General features: G+C 36.6%; 2 protein-coding genes and 1 long non-coding RNA gene across 3 annotated transcripts; 2 read left to right on the forward strand and 1 right to left on the reverse strand.

The window, feature by feature from the left end:
• The first annotated feature begins 295 nt into the window (after nucleotides 1–295).
• Nucleotides 296–1,097, forward strand: LOC126677557 (uncharacterized). The gene is made up of 2 exons (XM_050372237.2): nucleotides 296–592; nucleotides 730–1,097. Exons 1-2 carry the CDS (start codon nucleotides 344–346, stop codon nucleotides 994–996), a joined length of 516 nt encoding a protein of 171 aa, XP_050228194.1. The 5' UTR covers nucleotides 296–343; the 3' UTR covers nucleotides 997–1,097.
• Nucleotides 1,098–1,210: 113 nt separating this feature from the next.
• LOC126677558 (auxin-induced protein X10A-like) lies at nucleotides 1,211–5,170 on the forward strand. Its single transcript, XM_050372238.2, has 2 exons — nucleotides 1,211–1,896; nucleotides 4,400–5,170. Exon 2 carries the CDS (start codon nucleotides 4,410–4,412, stop codon nucleotides 4,707–4,709), a length of 300 nt encoding a protein of 99 aa, XP_050228195.1. The 5' UTR covers nucleotides 1,211–1,896; nucleotides 4,400–4,409; the 3' UTR covers nucleotides 4,710–5,170.
• A 4,901-nt stretch (nucleotides 5,171–10,071) lies between these two features.
• LOC126676710 (uncharacterized) lies at nucleotides 10,072–11,722 on the reverse strand. The gene is made up of 3 exons (XR_007640386.2): nucleotides 11,591–11,722; nucleotides 11,436–11,512; nucleotides 10,072–10,148 (listed from the first exon to the last, which is right to left on the reverse strand). It is a non-coding gene; the product is annotated as an uncharacterized LOC126676710 (long non-coding RNA).
• Between the last annotated feature and the right edge of the window lie 5,021 nt (nucleotides 11,723–16,743).

Genomic DNA, 16,743 nt, shown 5'->3' on the forward strand with positions numbered 1-16,743 from the left:
TATGCATATATGGGAGCCATATTAAATACACGTATTGACATATTAAATCTCGACGTTTCAAAAAAAATTCAAATAAAATCCTAACATTTCGTGTTTTTTCACTTTGTAGTTTAAAAAAAGAGATAATACCGTCGGAAAATTAATCAGGGTTACAAATTGCATAAATAAAAAAATTAAATTTTATTTCGTAACATTTTAAATGTTGAAAATAAATCGCTATAAAAATAAAACGTTAAAATTTATTTTACCAATATTCCTATTTTTAAAAAAATGATTTGTTCAAGAGGGCAAATAAAAAAAGTAAGAACATCCGAGAAAAGAGAAAAGCAAAAGGTGATGAGCAATGCCACCAACAGTAACCGCCACCACTAGATTCCTCACTTCTCGCGCCAAATGTCCTCATCAATGGAGAAATTACGCTACCAGTAATCCCAGATTCTCCATTTTCACTTCTACTTCTCTTTGCTCTTCCTTCCAATCTCATTTTCCTCATCTCCGATCTTCTTTCTCATCCATGACTGCCCATCCTCCTCCTCCGCAAGCTCAAGCCACTTCCGACCCAGACCCGGCTCAGTCCTCCTCTACAAAGACTGTGAGTATATCCTCCGGTTCTATTACTGCTCTTGATTTATGAATAAAAGAAATTGGTTTGCTTTAACTTTTGAATAATTGGTTTCTTGACATTGGGTGGTTAATTTTGTAATATTATGTGGGGTTTTGGATGTGCAGGTGAGGGTTTTGATTAAAGGAAGAGTGCAGGGAGTATTCTACAGGAATTGGACTATAGAGAATGCAAATCAATTGGGGTTAAACGGTTGGGTGAGGAACAGGAGGGACGGGTCTGTTGAGGCACTTTTTTCTGGAGATTCTGATAAGGTTCAGGAGATGGAACAGAGGTGCCGTCTTGGCCCACCCGATGCTATGGTTACTGGCCTCCAGGTTTTCCCTTCTCATGATGACCCTGGAACTGGATTCCACCGCAAATCAACTGTTTGAAGATACTTTTCCGGTGGATTTTTCCTTTAGTATGTGTAGATTAAGACTTACATTTCATGAGGTTATATATACAATATTGCTGTAGTACCGGCAGTTGATCACTAATTATCTCGAAAAAAAAAAAATAGAAAACTTTCCTGAATATGTGATATGTTTCCTTTTAACAGTTCCCTATTGAAAACTGTTTTTTGGCATTTGAATTAGAAGATACAGTTCCCGTCAAAGACAATATTCTAACTTGGCGTCATTGAAAATCTTTGATGGATTGAAATGCTAACATGACGTTCTTGTCAAAGTTGATTGTTGGAGACACCTGTCTTTTCCGGCACCACATTTTGACTCGTCAAATTGTCCAATAGTGCTTATATTGAGCTAGAGTAGTTGAAACTTGAAAGTGTTATTCACATTTCAGAATAACTAAGCTGTGCGCATCATCAAGATTAGACTTTCTTACTTGTGAAGGTCGTCTACGCTAGTTCTTAAAAATGGAAAGAAGAATTGGTAATTACTATATCGAGGTTATGCTAGCATTCAGTCTTACACTATGGAGCATGTTTTTACTTAGTTGAGCGTGCTTTTCAAGCAGTATTTGAGCTTTGCCAACCTATCTTTTGGAGATAGAGTATATGACTTCACAAAAATATGCCCAAGATTTTGCTGTTTGATAGTTTAGGTTGTTATTTATATTTCTGGTCTGACTAACAAATTTGTATATCAATCGAAACCAATGTAAACTGAAAGGAGGAAAATTTATGTGAGTTCAAATGCATTGAATATTTTCTCTTGACCTATTTATGCCTTGATTCTTCTTTTAACAGAGCAAGATATCAATAAGGATATGAGGTAATTTCCAACCTCCATAATTGCAGAGTACCTCAACTGGATTGATTGATATATCTGGTAAGACGTTTTTATCTGGGAGAAAGAGTAACTTGATGGTGCAAATGCATTTTAATGTCTTTATAATGATTGGCCACGGGTCATGAAAATGTCACTGTTCCATTGTTACCGGCCTGGTGATTAGCTAGCAATCTCTTTTATTATGTTTAGTTGATGGCGGTTACTTTGTGTTGATTGCTCTCTTATGATCTATCATTTTACCTACTATGAGTGGCATAATTGCATTAGTAGCTAAAGCATAATTGGTTCTTGCACTATCACCGAAAATAACTCATTAGGTTCATTGATTTGAAAATAAAGCTTCTAAAGTCAATAGTGGCATTTGATGGAGCATGATCATTTATTCGATGTAGTCATTGACCTTACTCATATAAAACTAGCACAGTTTGCAGTAAAGTCTTTTTACTTATAATACATGCTTTTGTAGCGTAGATCTGTTGCTATAACAGCATCGGAGTGTTCACATCCTTATGCAAATGTTCTGCCATATTCTTGGTTGTTGTTAGTTTCCCGGAAGTTGTGTTTATTTGATGATTAAATCGTCAATGACATTATAGCAATTACAGCCAGTAAAGAGAGCTAAAATTGATTGTGAAACATCTATTCATATAGAAACACTGAGAGTGATACATCAAAGTGTTATTAATTGCAATATCATTCATTCATATGCACTTGTCCACTTGGTTCATTGATTTGGTTGTATCCTCTCTTGTTTAACATCTCTACCATGTGTAAGCATCTTCCTTTCCAGGGAGGATCTATGCAAGCCAAACTTTTAAATCTCTACCATGTGTAAGCATCTAGAGGCTTGTTAGGAAGATGCTTATGATGCATGCCAAACCAAGACCAAATTATGTTCATTTGCATTGAGTGTGAGCAGGTGGGAGTATTATTCACCACTTTTTGAGTGATTGAGTTCAAAGGTTTCCTGGAAATAGCAACGGTCATTCCTACATGCCAGAGCTTAAATTCTGTTACTTGCTTGAACATTTTCAGTTTTCTCCCAGTTCTTTATGTTTTTATATCGTCATCTATATGTAATGATCTTAAATTGTGATTTGAAATTTGGGGTACTATTTATATTAGCTTTTTAATTTTTGACAATCGTGGTACTAATAACGGTCATAACTTTTTTGTGTATTATTGCCATCATTGTCTGTAGACAACTTCGTCCAAATCATGTTTGTAAGTTACAACCGACCAAAATTTTTCGGTTATGAACTCCATAGGAATTGTTTATACTTAATTGTGCTAAAGATACAGGTTATGTTTGGTTCATGAAATATGTCCGGAATAGAGTAGCTATTCCATATAGGATAGCCATTCCTTACTTTGGTTTATGGAATATTAACTCCGTAAAATTGCTATTCTGTGATTTTATTGAATAAGTATTCCACTCAAAATGTAAAGAATAGCTATTCTATAGTTTATATTCCACACTATTCCATTACATGAACCAAACATAGGTGTACAGTTTATGGATTGACATAGTAGTCCTATCCTACATTTTGAGTTCTTAGTATTCATGTATCAAAATTAGGAGTTTTACAATATTCAGTTAACCGAATTGACCAATCAACTCAAAATGAATGAACCGAACCAAAATCCCTCTTTTCAATGTTTTTGCAATTGGTGTTGAATGAACCGTGTACACATAAAATCTTACTTTGCACTTTAGCTACCGGTATAAGGACATCCTTGTGTTATTGTAAAGTTCAGATTAACTACTATGGTAACAAATCAGATTTACCGTATCAATCTTTTGATTTGGTTTGGCTTCAACTTCTTTTTTAAGTTGATCTGTTTCGGTGAGCCATCGTTTGGTGATAGAAAGTAGAAACGACTGATGCTCGCCCCTTATCAGAAGTCAACTAATCATTTATGTAATAAAACAGTAACTAATCGAAATGTAGACCAATGTATTTTGGTGGAGTTTCTTGGTCCCTAGGTAATACCAAATAGTTAAATTCAATAGTTTTTTTTTTCTTTTTGAACTTAATTGAATTCAATAATTTGATCAGCTACCAATTAAGTACAAGTTCTTTATTGTTTTTAAGTACAAACACAAAGGAAAATGATATGTAGAAGACGTGCACAAGTTAACTTTCTGAAAAGGTACCCAACACGAACACTTGCCCTTGCCCATCTCTGTATAATTAGTTTTTTTTAGCCATTTCTGTGTTTACCAGTACTAATCAAATAATTAGTGTTCCCTCATCACTGCATTAATATCAGATAGGATGGAGATATATATACATATCAGGAAGAAGGACAAAACACCTTTTATCATAGGTTTCTTTCTGTCAATTTTTGTATAAAGTATGAAGGTAGACCCCATTAGTGAAGCAACTGAATTGAAGATTGATCAATCATCACATGTAATGGCCCCCACTATCCATCACTTTTTCAGAGTTTTGATCCCATAATCTGCCATTTGCATTACATGTTACATGCTATATATAATTATATATATGTACACATTTCAGCATTGCTTGTATAACAGTTTCAGGACAATGGGAAAAGCTAAGAATTTTGAGGATGTGAGGAGAGGAAGTATTAGAATTGTGAGATTCATCAAGGGAAAGGTGCACGCTAGCCTTTCGTTATCCAAGGAGATCAGGGAAGGTCACTTTGTCGTGGTCGCGACGTCCCAAGGTTGGGAACCAAAAAGGTTCCTTGTAGAATTGGGGTTTCTTCACAATCCTGAGTTCTTGAAGTTATTAAAGCAAGCTGAGGAAGAATTTGGATTCTCCCATGAAGGAGCTCTTGCCATTCCTTGTCGACCGGATGAGTTGCAGAGCATCCTCGGGTAATTGTGTCGATGCCCTTTTCATGTTATGACGTACGCTTCCATAAATAAGCTGTCGTAGTTGCTAGATTACTTTTTGATGTTGTTCTACCCAATTCGGTTTTCTTGGTCCATAAACCTATTTGGAAGCTGTACGCATGATTTCAGTGTATGTAGCACAAAAATGGACGGGATGCTGAAATGGAAAACATCAAACTAATATTTTTTATAAGAACATGTCATAAGTATAGAGTTCCGGAGTCCAGTAGCGCTTCTAGAAATGAAAATGAAACTCCGGAACGTAGAACTCCTGAAGTTTCCGTACAACATATAAGTTTCATTGTAATAATGTTTAGTAGTAAACGGTGAAGATGAATCAAGCATACTTCTGAGCTTCTGTAGATTCTACCCTAATAATCCTGTAATGAGTTCTTAAACTTACTGATTAGATGCATACAAATGAAATTATGATATTTTATTTGGGTAGATAGATGCTCATTTGTGTTGATTTGGTAGAAATTGAGGGTGATATGTCATGTTCTAGAGTTAGCTCACTGGCTAAATACATGTGATGTGAAAAAAGGTAATTTGCAGTTTTTTGCCATTAAGGGTGAAGAAATTGAGAGGTTTGTTATAGAATTGAACAACTTAACTAACACTTCATTTGTAAAGTTACTGAATTGCTGAGAGGAACATGGATTCAAGCATATTGGAGCTAGGGGTGTGCAAAAATAAACCGAACCGAATCGACAAATTTGGTTTGTTTCTGTTTGACACTGTATTTTGTTTTTGTCAGTTTCTTTGTTTGGTTTTGGACATAAAAAAATTTCAGTTATGTTTTAGCAGCAGTCGAACTGAAATAACCAAACCAAACATAAGAAATCTACCGAACTAGTTCGGTTTGAAAAAGTTTATATTTTAGAAATAAAAATTTTAGTTCGATTTAGTTCGAACAGAATCCATACCACTAAGTGAAGCTCTTTCCATTCCTTAACCTTAAAATAATTTAGTATCTTGCTAGTCTTGGAATATTCAGTTTGTTCAGCTTGATTTCTGTTTAAACCAGCTAAGTAGTACATGAGCAATGATTCTAGGAAGCATGAAATTTCAATTGCAATTTTCTCAATCTCCTCACCTTTATAGTCAGTATATTTTAAGAATCAAATTGCATCGGCAGATTCAACTGCAAAATAGCAGTTCCTTATTTTCTTTTTTAAACTAAATTCAGAAGTATGGCTGAATCTCTTTGAACCAAATAAATCCGTAAAAGTAAATTCTTTTTAAATCGGTTTTTGTACGAATCCTCTAGCACAAGTGATGTGGCTAGAATCGAGACTTTCTTAGTCGATTATCAATGAAGTTTTAATTTCTTCCCGGTAAAAAATAAATAAATTCATTTGCTAGTTAGATATAACTGCACTTGGCATATGGATAGACTGACAAAATCTAATTTAACCGATTGAATCATAAATCGGAGGCCACATCAATTCAGCCACCGGTTTTTAAACAATATATAGCAATAACCATCGGGAACTGTTAAATATATGTGTAAAATTGACAAGATCCTTTATCATTTTGAAGGTTAATTTTAAGTGAGACCCACTATTCAAAAATAACAGGTGTTGATGATTCTATCGTGAGTATATCAAAATCGTATTCATATATATATATATATATATATATATATATATATATATATATATATATATATATATATATATATATTTAAAATAATTAAAAATTGAATGCAAACTGATGCTTAAAATGTTACTCCCTCCGTCCCGTTTAAGAAGTCCCATATTCTATTTTGGGATGTCCCATTTAAAAAGTCTCATTACTATTTTTAGATTATTTTTCCATTGAATACCCCAATTTACCCTTATTTTAGTTATCTTAAAAGAGTTTTATGGAAAATTCTAGGCTTAATACATAGTTTGACCCCTGAACTTGTACCCTTTTACCCATCTAACCTCTAAACTTAACGTCTCACCTATCGAACCTTTGAACTTGTTAAATAATCCGATTTGACCCCTGAACTTGATAAATATGTAAATATTGAACCCTTCGTGTCCACCTGTCACTTGAAACATTCTAGAATAAATTGTGTACGGAGGGGTTCAATGTTTACGTATTTCTCAAGTTCGGGGGTCAAATCGGGTTATTTAACAAGTTCAGGGGTTCGATAGGTGAGACGTTAAGTTTGGGGGTTAGATGGGTAAAAGGGTACAAGTTCAGGGGTCAAACTATGTATTAAGCCAAAATTCTACTATCATTAATAGGGGCAAAACATGAAAAGACAAGAATAATTAATGTTTTCTTAATCTGTGTGTAAAGTCAAATGGGACTTCTAAAGTGGGACGAAGGGAGTACATTTTAAAATTGGATTTCGAAAAAGATATTGTTCATTCCAATATTGGTCTAGAAACATGAATTAAAATGTTTTCTATTGAATTGCGTCTTTACTTTGTGACAACCCAATGGATCTAATTCTCTTGGTCCGTGATTATTCACTTTTCGGGAAGTACACTTTCTGAAAAGTTAATTATCTAGGAACTTAATTACTAAGGAATTAGTAATGATTCTACTTGATTTGTTTTTAAACTTTACAGAAGTTGATTTTGACAATAAATCCTTAATAAATAACTAAAACAATTGAATTTAGAGATATTTTTATATTTTATAACTATTTATCTAGGGAAGTAAAACTTACTTAGATTTTGTAAGAAAGTTACTTCCCTAATTAAGGGAAAGCTTTTCCGGAAAATAAGACACATAAAATGAAACAACTTTTTTTTCACTTTCCGGAAAGTTTTGCTTCCATAGTTAATTTATTCCCAACTGAGTAGGGCTTAGAATTTGCAAAACTTCCGGTCTCGTGCAAGCTTCATTTTGCATTTTGCATTTATCTTTTTGAATTCTGTAACATCCCATTGAAGTTTATAACATTTTATGTGATTGTATTTAGCCTTGATTTTCGATAATATAATGAGTGTTTATCCCATACAACCGTTGCGCCACGTCATTTTTACATTAATCCAATGAACATTTGCGATAGGAAATCTTTTAATTATTACTTATTTTTTTTATCATTCAATTTTCCACATGGCTAACGCACAATTGGTTTGTTGCACGAATGACATGGCGCAACGGTTGTGTGCAATAATTTTTCTAATATAATACTCTTTTCTTTTCAAAATAATTGTCAATTTTACAATTTTTACAGTCTAAAAAATATAATTAATATTTTAAATTTATAAATTCATTTTCGTTTTTTTGTTATGCCCTTATTGAATATCATGACTAATTCATTTTTTTGCACTAATGATAATAAATAGTAAACTTTAAATAAAGATAATAGAAAAAAATTAATCTTAAAGATAGTGATTTATTCGGAGTATGAGCAAATATTTAGGACACAAAGTAATAGACAATTATTTTGAGCCAATGTGAGTACATACAAAATTTTATATATTCAAGATATATCTGTACTGGACAGAAAGACAGGCTTTTTCTACAGTTACTTTGTTTTTAGTCTACTTTGTTAGTTTCACCATTGGATGAAGATGATAATAATTCATAAGACGGTAATAAATAAATCAAGTAAGATTTACTTTGTAAAAAATAAAGTAACTGTAGAAACACCCATAGAGCCAAACCTACTTTATTAGAAATTTTGTAATTCACGGGACTCGATTCGGTGCAGTTTATAATTGGTTTAGTGGTGTCAAAAAGGTACATTTTTTTATTTTTTTGAAAATCTATTTAAAACTTTCAAAAACTGTAAATTTAGCCCAATTAATGTTTTCAAAATTAATCTAATTACACCTACAATAACAATTAAATGTGTAAGAGTTTTTAAAAGTGAAAAGAAAAAGAGTTGTCTATTGACTTTGCCACGTAGTACAAATAAATTAATTTTAAAAAATATTAAATCAATTTTGAAAATTTGGATAGATTTTAAACGAATTCGTCAAATTGAAATATATTTATAAATTTTAGAAAATTTATAAGATTTTCAAAAAGTCATAAAAGTTTGACTTTTTAATACTATGCCTTTATGATTTTACTATTTCAATTCAATTTAACCTTTATTTTGATTTACTATTTCTATTTGCTGAAATATTTATTGTTTCAGTTTGCGTATTATGTTTTCTTAACAAATTTATCACCCCAGGCTTTCCGTTTTATGTTAGGTCAGTCGGAATGGTTTGAAAACTTTACGGCATTTCTTACACATGTAATTGTTCCCGATTCGCCATAATAATATGATATTTTACTCTAAAAAAAGAAAAATTATATAAAACAATTGTTGTGCCATGTTATTAGTGCAATAAATAAATTATTATACGGAGCATAATATACAGGGCTGATTTGTATATTTATAAAATAAAGAATATTTAAGATAATTTTATGGATGTTCCAGAAAGAATAGCAAATCTTATATTATTGATTATTATTTAAGATTTTACTTTGTAAGGTGTATAAGTGTCACGACCCATTTTCATGAATCGGGACCGGCGCTAGGGTATGGGTATGGTTGTACCAAAACCCGTAGCTAGCCTTGCGGATAACCAACTTAGATACATTTAAAACAAAGTACCTGCAGAAAATCACATGCTCGGGGGCAACCGAGACTTCAGCCTAATCTAGCAGTACAGATAAACAGCATATATTTAAAGTACGCTTAATCTCAAATAAACTCCAACATGGCAATATAATATAAATGCCATAACACTGTAATCATGCCACAAGCGATAAGTAATAGTTGGACCAATCCAACAACAATAGTCTAAAATATAAACGTAAGGCTAAGACATGAATAATATGAAACTACTACTGCGGTCTAAGAGTTTAAAATAGTTCGACACTTTATTTCTGAAATAAATAAAGAACCTCCGAGAATGAAGAAACGGAGATCGACCAAAGCTCAAATCATAAACCTGGAAAATTTGGGAAAACAACGGGGTCAGATTTACTGAGTAGAGTTTATATAACCATTTACATTTATTAAGTTAAAAACCTTTAAAACGTTTAATAAAACAATTTCATTATGGATTATCAATGAAACCCTAAACCACAATTCTAAATCCATTGTCGTGTCGGTGAGACGTATCTCAAAACCGATCCCCGACTATCACTTAATAAATAGTGAGCCCAGGAGACGTATCTTCCACCGGTGCCCTCACTAAGGTGAGACGTATCTCAAACCTACCTCAATACCATAATCATTACCGGTGCGCACGCAGTCCCGATGATGCCCATCGAGTAGCACGTTCCAAATCAAATCCACAATGTCGAAAACAGTTCAAAAGCTGCTTATACATATATATATATATATACAAAATAATACATTTGCTTAATAAAGAGGTAAATAGAGATATAAACTCACTGCTTGCTAAATCCACGTGATCCTGACAAGCAATCTAACTCTGGTTCGCCTCTGAAGTACGAACAGTCGACGGGTCTAAATAAAATATTAAAATCATAATTAAAATCAGACCCTAACTCTAAAGAGTACTAGACACCACATAGAACCAGTACAACACAATACCAAGTCACATATAATAACACACTTATATTAAATGCATTAAAAATATAACCCGAGTTATAAGGCACAAATCATATAATCACATTTAGAATGGTACATAACTTAATTTAAATAAATCCGAGTTAAAATCCATATTAGTGAGTCAGCCGAGTTATTAAAAACTACCAAGCTTCTTCCCACTTGTTGGGCGACCACAGTCTAACCCAAACCAAAACTTTATTAAATTTATAAACCCGAGTTTATAATTTAGATACTTGATAAATAATTATCTATATTAAAATAGAATTTAATATCTTATAATTCAAGTAACCCAAGTTACAACCAAAACTTAATTATTTTAAGTCTATAAAAGTTTAGGAACTAAACTGTACTTTAGCCAAATAGGGACTAAACTGTACTTTAGCCAACTAAGGACTAAATGGTACTTTAGTCAAATATAAATCAAATAAATTTCCATTCTTAATTTACTAAATAATAAATCAATTAGAAATCCAAAAGTTATAACTTAACTAAAATAAGTTTTTTAGAAACTTTAGGGGCTAAATTGTAAATTAGCCAAATTGGCATTTCAATTAAAAAAATTTAATATAATTACCCGAGTAATTAAATTAATTTAGATTATAAGGTCATTATCGTTTCCAATTTGCCAATTTAAAATCGAAATAATATAAAAGTTATTATCAAATCAATTAACAATAAAACTAACTTGAAGTATTTACTTGATTTAAATATAATAATATGGTGATCATTATGGCCTTTAAGCCATCCCTTCCATTCAAAATCCATCCCCGCCCAAGTAATGAACAACAGATTGAAATTTCTCACAAAATAAGCCATGATCATTAAGCTTTAACTCATACAAAACCTAATCAAATGATCATGACAATTATAGCCACTTAAGCATGCAAAATTTAGCCATGTGCAGCTCTTTATTATCAAAACAAGGAAGAACAACTTCAAAGGAAAAGATCACAGTGACCACGCATGGCACTCGGCTATGGTTTCGATCGAATTCGACTAAGCAAAAGTAACCACGATGAGACTCACATTAACCAGACAAGATTTGCATCAAACATCAACACAATTGACAGCCATAAATTGACAAGAATCGGCAGCAACAATCTCATAAAAAGGAATCGGCAGCAATATAGTTAAAACACGTTCGAAATCGAAACGGCGAGGAAACGAGGAACCTATACGTACCTTAATCAATTTCGAAACGTCGCGATGATAGAGCTCGCTGAGTTGGTGTGGATCGACGAAGAACAATCGAATTATAACTAATACAATAAGAAGGAATTTAAGAACCGTATTCGACGATATCGCACTTTAAACAAGAAAAGAATGAGAATACTTACTGAAGCTAATGAAAGCAAGAGTTGATGAATGATTATGATTTGATCTCAAAAACTTGAAGAATGGCGGCTAGAGGTTGTTCTAAAGAGAACAAAAATTTAGGTTTATGAGATAAGAAACGTGATTGCAGCGGTATCTTTATAAGGTGAGGAAAAGAAGAACCTGCTGCTTCTATTTTTGAAGCCTTAAAATGTATAGGCCTTTGGCCAAGTACAAATAATTTGGGCCAATTATTTCCGTGTAAAGGAAATAAGAAATGCATGCATGGCCGTGTGGTATGCATGGCATACTATTGTTTTTTTTTTTTTTTTAAGATTTAATAATACAACTAACACGAATCGAATCACGACCGAATCAACGAGCGACTCCAATAAAATTAAATAAAATTATTTACTAAAATAATATTAAATTACCTAAAGTTTGACGGAATATAAATTTAAAATTTAAATTAAAAAAAATAATAATAATTTAAAAATACGGGATATTACATTCTCCCCAACTTATTGAAAATTCGTCCTCGAATTTAGAACACAAAAACTAAAAGTATAACAACACGTAAGCCACATAAGATCAAACAACGATAACGCATAATCAAAGATACATGTACCTCAAGGAAAGAGGAAGGGATAACGTTTCCGCATATCGGACTCCGTCTCCCAAGTGCACTCCTCAACAGAATGATTCCGCCACAGAATTTTGACCATCGGAATCTCCTTGTTCCGTAACCTACGCACTTGCGTATCAACAACCTCAATTGGCTGTTCCTCATAGGACAGCTCCTGGTCAATCTCAACGCTCTGAGGCACAATCACATGTGAAGGATCTGAGATGCACTTCCTCAGCATAGAAACATGAAAAACAGGATGTACTAACGACATGTCTGGCGGCAGAACCAGACGATAAGCCACAGTTCCAATCCTCTCTGAAATCTCATAAGGACCGACGTACCTCGGTGCCAACTTTCCTTTGACACCAAAACGAACCACGCCTTTCGTAGGCGAAACCCGAAGAAACACAAAGTCTCCCACCTGAAACTCGATGTCTTTTCTCTTCGGATCAGCATAACTCTTATGCCGACTAAAAGCTGTCTCCAACCTCCGTTTTATCAACGGTACCTTCTCTGAGGTAATCTGAATAATCTCAGCACCAGACAACTTCCGCTCACCGACCTCCTCCCAGCAGATAGGAGATCGACACTTGCGTCCGTACAGAGCCTCATAGGGTGCCATCTCAATGCTCGCATGATAACTGTTGTTGTAGGAAAACTCAATCAACGGCAAATGAGTATCCCAGCTACCCTGAAAATCAAGAATGCACATCCTGAGCATATCCTCCAACGTCTGAATAGTCCTCTCAGACTGACCGTCAGTCTGAGGATGAAAAGCTGTACTGAAGTCCAACCGAGAACCCAAGGACCCCTGTAACGCTTTCCAGAACCTCGAAGTGAAAACAGAACCTCTGTCAGAAACAATCGAAACCGGTACACCATGCAAACTGACAATCCTGTCGATGTACAATTGAGCCAACTTCGAAGCAGGATACGAAACCTTGATCGGAAGGAAATGAGCTGACTTGGTCATACGGTCAACTATCACCCAGATGGAATCGTACCCCTGTCGAGTACGTGGTAAACCAACAACAAAGTCCATGGCAATCCGCTCCCACTTCCACTCTGGAATAGGCAGTGGTTGTAGATAGCCAAAAGGTCTCTGATGTTCCAGCTTCACCTGCTGGCAAGTCAGACACTTGGAAACGTACTCTGCAACATCCTTCTTCATTCCGCTCCACCAATACGTACCCTTGAGGTCATGGTACATCTTGGTAGATCCCGGATGAACACTGTAAGCTGACCTATGCGCTTCCTCCAGAATCTGGTCTCTCAAACCATCTAAATCCGGAACGCACAGTCTAGAACCAAACCTGAGAACTCCGTCAACAAAAACAAACTCGGAATTCCCATCCAGATGGATCTCATCCATAATCCGTTTCAATTGTGGATCCTCAGCTTGTAAAGCTTTAATCCTATCAATCAAAACCGGCTGCACCTGCAGTTGTGCCAACAAACTCCCATTCTGAGAAACCTGAAAACCGTAGCCCGAAGCTATCAAACCATGCCACTCTCGAACCATGGGTCTACGTCCAACCTCAGAAATATGGGCTAAGCTGCCCGAAGACTTGCGACTCAATGCATCGGCCACCACATTAGCCTTACCAGGATGATACTGAATAGTACAGTCGTAGTCTTTCAGCAACTCTAGCCACCTCCTCTGTCTCAGATTCAACTCTCGCTGATCAAAGATGTACTTCAGACTCTTGTGATCAGTGAAGATCTCGCAAGTCGCACCGTACAAGTAGTGCCTCCAGATCTTCAGAGCAAAAACTACAGCAGCTAACTCCAGGTCATGTGTAGGGTAATTCACCTCATGCTTCTTCAGCTGACGAGAAGCATAGGCGATCACCTGTCCATGTTGCATCAACACACAACCCAAGCCAATCCGAGAAGCATCGCAGTACACAGTAAAACCCTCAATGCCAGAAGGCAACGCCAAAACAGGAGCTGTAGTCAGAATCTCCTTCAGCTTCTCGAAACTTGCCTCACACTTGTCGGTCCACTGAAACTTAACACCCTTCTGTGTCAGCTTAGTCAAAGGTGCAGATATTCGAGAAAAATCCTGCACGAACCGACGGTAGTAGCCAGCTAACCCAAGAAAACTCCTGATCTCGGTAACTGACCTCGGCCTCTGCCAATCCATAACCGCCTCAATCTTCTTCGGATCAACCTTGATCCCATCCTTCGACACCACGTGTCCTAAGAAGGTAACCTGTTCCAGCCAAAACTCGCACTTTGAGAACTTAGCATACAACTGATGCTCTCGCAAGGTCTGTAGTATAGTCCTCAAGTGATAAGCATGCTCCTCCTCACTCCGAGAATAAATCAGGATGTCATCAATGAAGACGATAACAAACTGATCCAAAAACGGCTTGAAAACCCGATTCATCATGTCCATAAACGCTGCTGGTGCGTTAGTCAACCCAAACGACATGACTAGAAACTCGAAATGCCCATAACGCGTTCTGAAAGCAGTCTTAGGCACATCGACATCTCGAATCCGAAGTTGATGATACCCGGATCTCAAGTCAATCTTGGAAAAGCACTTCGCACCCTGCAACTGATCAAACAAGTCGTCGATGCGAGGGAGAGGATATCTGTTCTTGATGGTAGCCTTATTCAACTGCCTGTAGTCGATACAAAGCCGAAAGGAACCATCCTTCTTCTTAACAAACAGAACTGGAGCACCCCACGGAGAAGTACTCGGTCTGATGAAGCCACTGTCCAGAAGTTCTTGTAACTGCTCCTTTAACTCCTTCAGCTCAGCAGGAGCCATCCGATACGGCAGTATCGAAATAGGACCAGTTCCAGGAACAACGTCAATGCAGAACTCGATATCCCGATCAGGTGGTAATCCAGGCAACTCCTCTGGAAATACGTCAGTGAACTCGTTCACTATAGGGACAGTGTTCATACTGCCCACCTCAGCATCCATGTCTCTAACCACAGCTAAAAAAGCTTGACAACCCTTACTCATCATCCGCTTTGCCTTGATCGCAGAAATTAGATTCTTCGGTGTCTCCGCCTTTTCCCCTTGAAAAGAAAAGGGTAGATCACCTGGAATCCGAAACTCAACCGACTTCCCTCGACAGTCGATCGAAGCATAATGGCGCGCCAACCAATCCATCCCCAAAATCACGTCAAATGAAAGAACATCCAAAACAACTAAGTCAGCACGCAAATCCCTTCCATGGATAACCACGGAACATGATGGATACACAACATCCACCACCACACAGTCAGACAAAGGAGTAGAAACAGATAAAGGTTCACTCAGACTTGTTGGTGTTACACCCAACTTAGCAGCAAAACACGTAGACACAAAAGAATGGGTTGCACCCGCATCGAATAAAACAAGTGCATCTACGAAAGAGATCTGAAGAGTACCTTGCACCACTGCGTTAGATGCATGAGCATCCTGAGGAGTCAAGGCGAAAACTCTGGCCTGACCCTGACTCTGCTGCTGAGAGCTCTGCCCGGTACCATAGCTGCTAGAACCTCTACCGCCGTTGCCACGGCCTCCAAAACCACGCCCTCCAGAACCTCGGCCCCGCTGGCCACCAAAAGAAGCAGCAGGTTGAGAAAACCCTGCTGGTGCAGAGAACACTGGTCTCTGACTCTGATAGGATGGCTGAGCGACACTAGCTGCCGACATCTGCTGTCCAGATGCCTGACACTCTCTGGCGAAGTGACCCGGCTGGCCACAAGTAAAACAACCCCCTGGTGCTAAACGACACTCGCCTGGATGTCGACGTCTGCAGTTCTGACAGAAAGGAAAACTAGCACCTCCGCTGTTACCGCGCCCAAAACTGCGGCTGCTACCGCTGTTGCCTGAACTGTAGGTGTACGGCTGATAACTCTTCTTGACACCCCTCTTCTTGTTCTTGTACTGAGAAGGTGTCGATTGGTAGCTACCACCACCACTCTGCTGTCCAGGGCCAGAAGACTTCTTGGTCTGAGAAGGACCAGAAATATCCCCAAACTGCAGTAACGAGCTCTCCATACGCCGAGCACTGTCTACTACGTCTGTAAAATCTCTGCGTGTCTCGGTCAGCAAACTCACAAAATCGCGCCCTAAGCCTTTTACGTATCTGTTGTTCACCCTCTCCTGATCTGTCTGCAAGTCCGGCGCGAACCGACCCAACCTCACGAACTCAGTCGTGTACTCGGATACTGACCTATCATCCCTAGTAAGTGAAAGCAATCTGTCTCTGTGACCCCAAAAACTTGTTAGCAAAAATACTAACTTGTAGTAATCCGGAAATACGGAATCGATCCCACGAAGACAAGAGGTTTAAAGTGAGCGAACACGTAATTGGAAATTCAATTCGGAAAGCAACGATCAATTGAAGGTTCAAGTATCCAATTACTAACTAAGAATTAAACTAACGTGAAATTGCAATTTAAACAAGTAAAGAGAATTAATTATCAAGAATCTAATTCAATAAAAGGGGAATGTCAAGGAGTTAGTAATCCAACCTAGGTTATGCAATTATGATTGGTCAAGTGTAAACTACTAAGGACCGAGCGAGGCCTAAAACGTCA

This window comes from Mercurialis annua, linkage group LG4 (assembly GCF_937616625.2).
Source record: "Mercurialis annua linkage group LG4, ddMerAnnu1.2, whole genome shotgun sequence".
NCBI classification, from domain to species: Eukaryota; Viridiplantae; Streptophyta; class Magnoliopsida; order Malpighiales; family Euphorbiaceae; genus Mercurialis; species Mercurialis annua.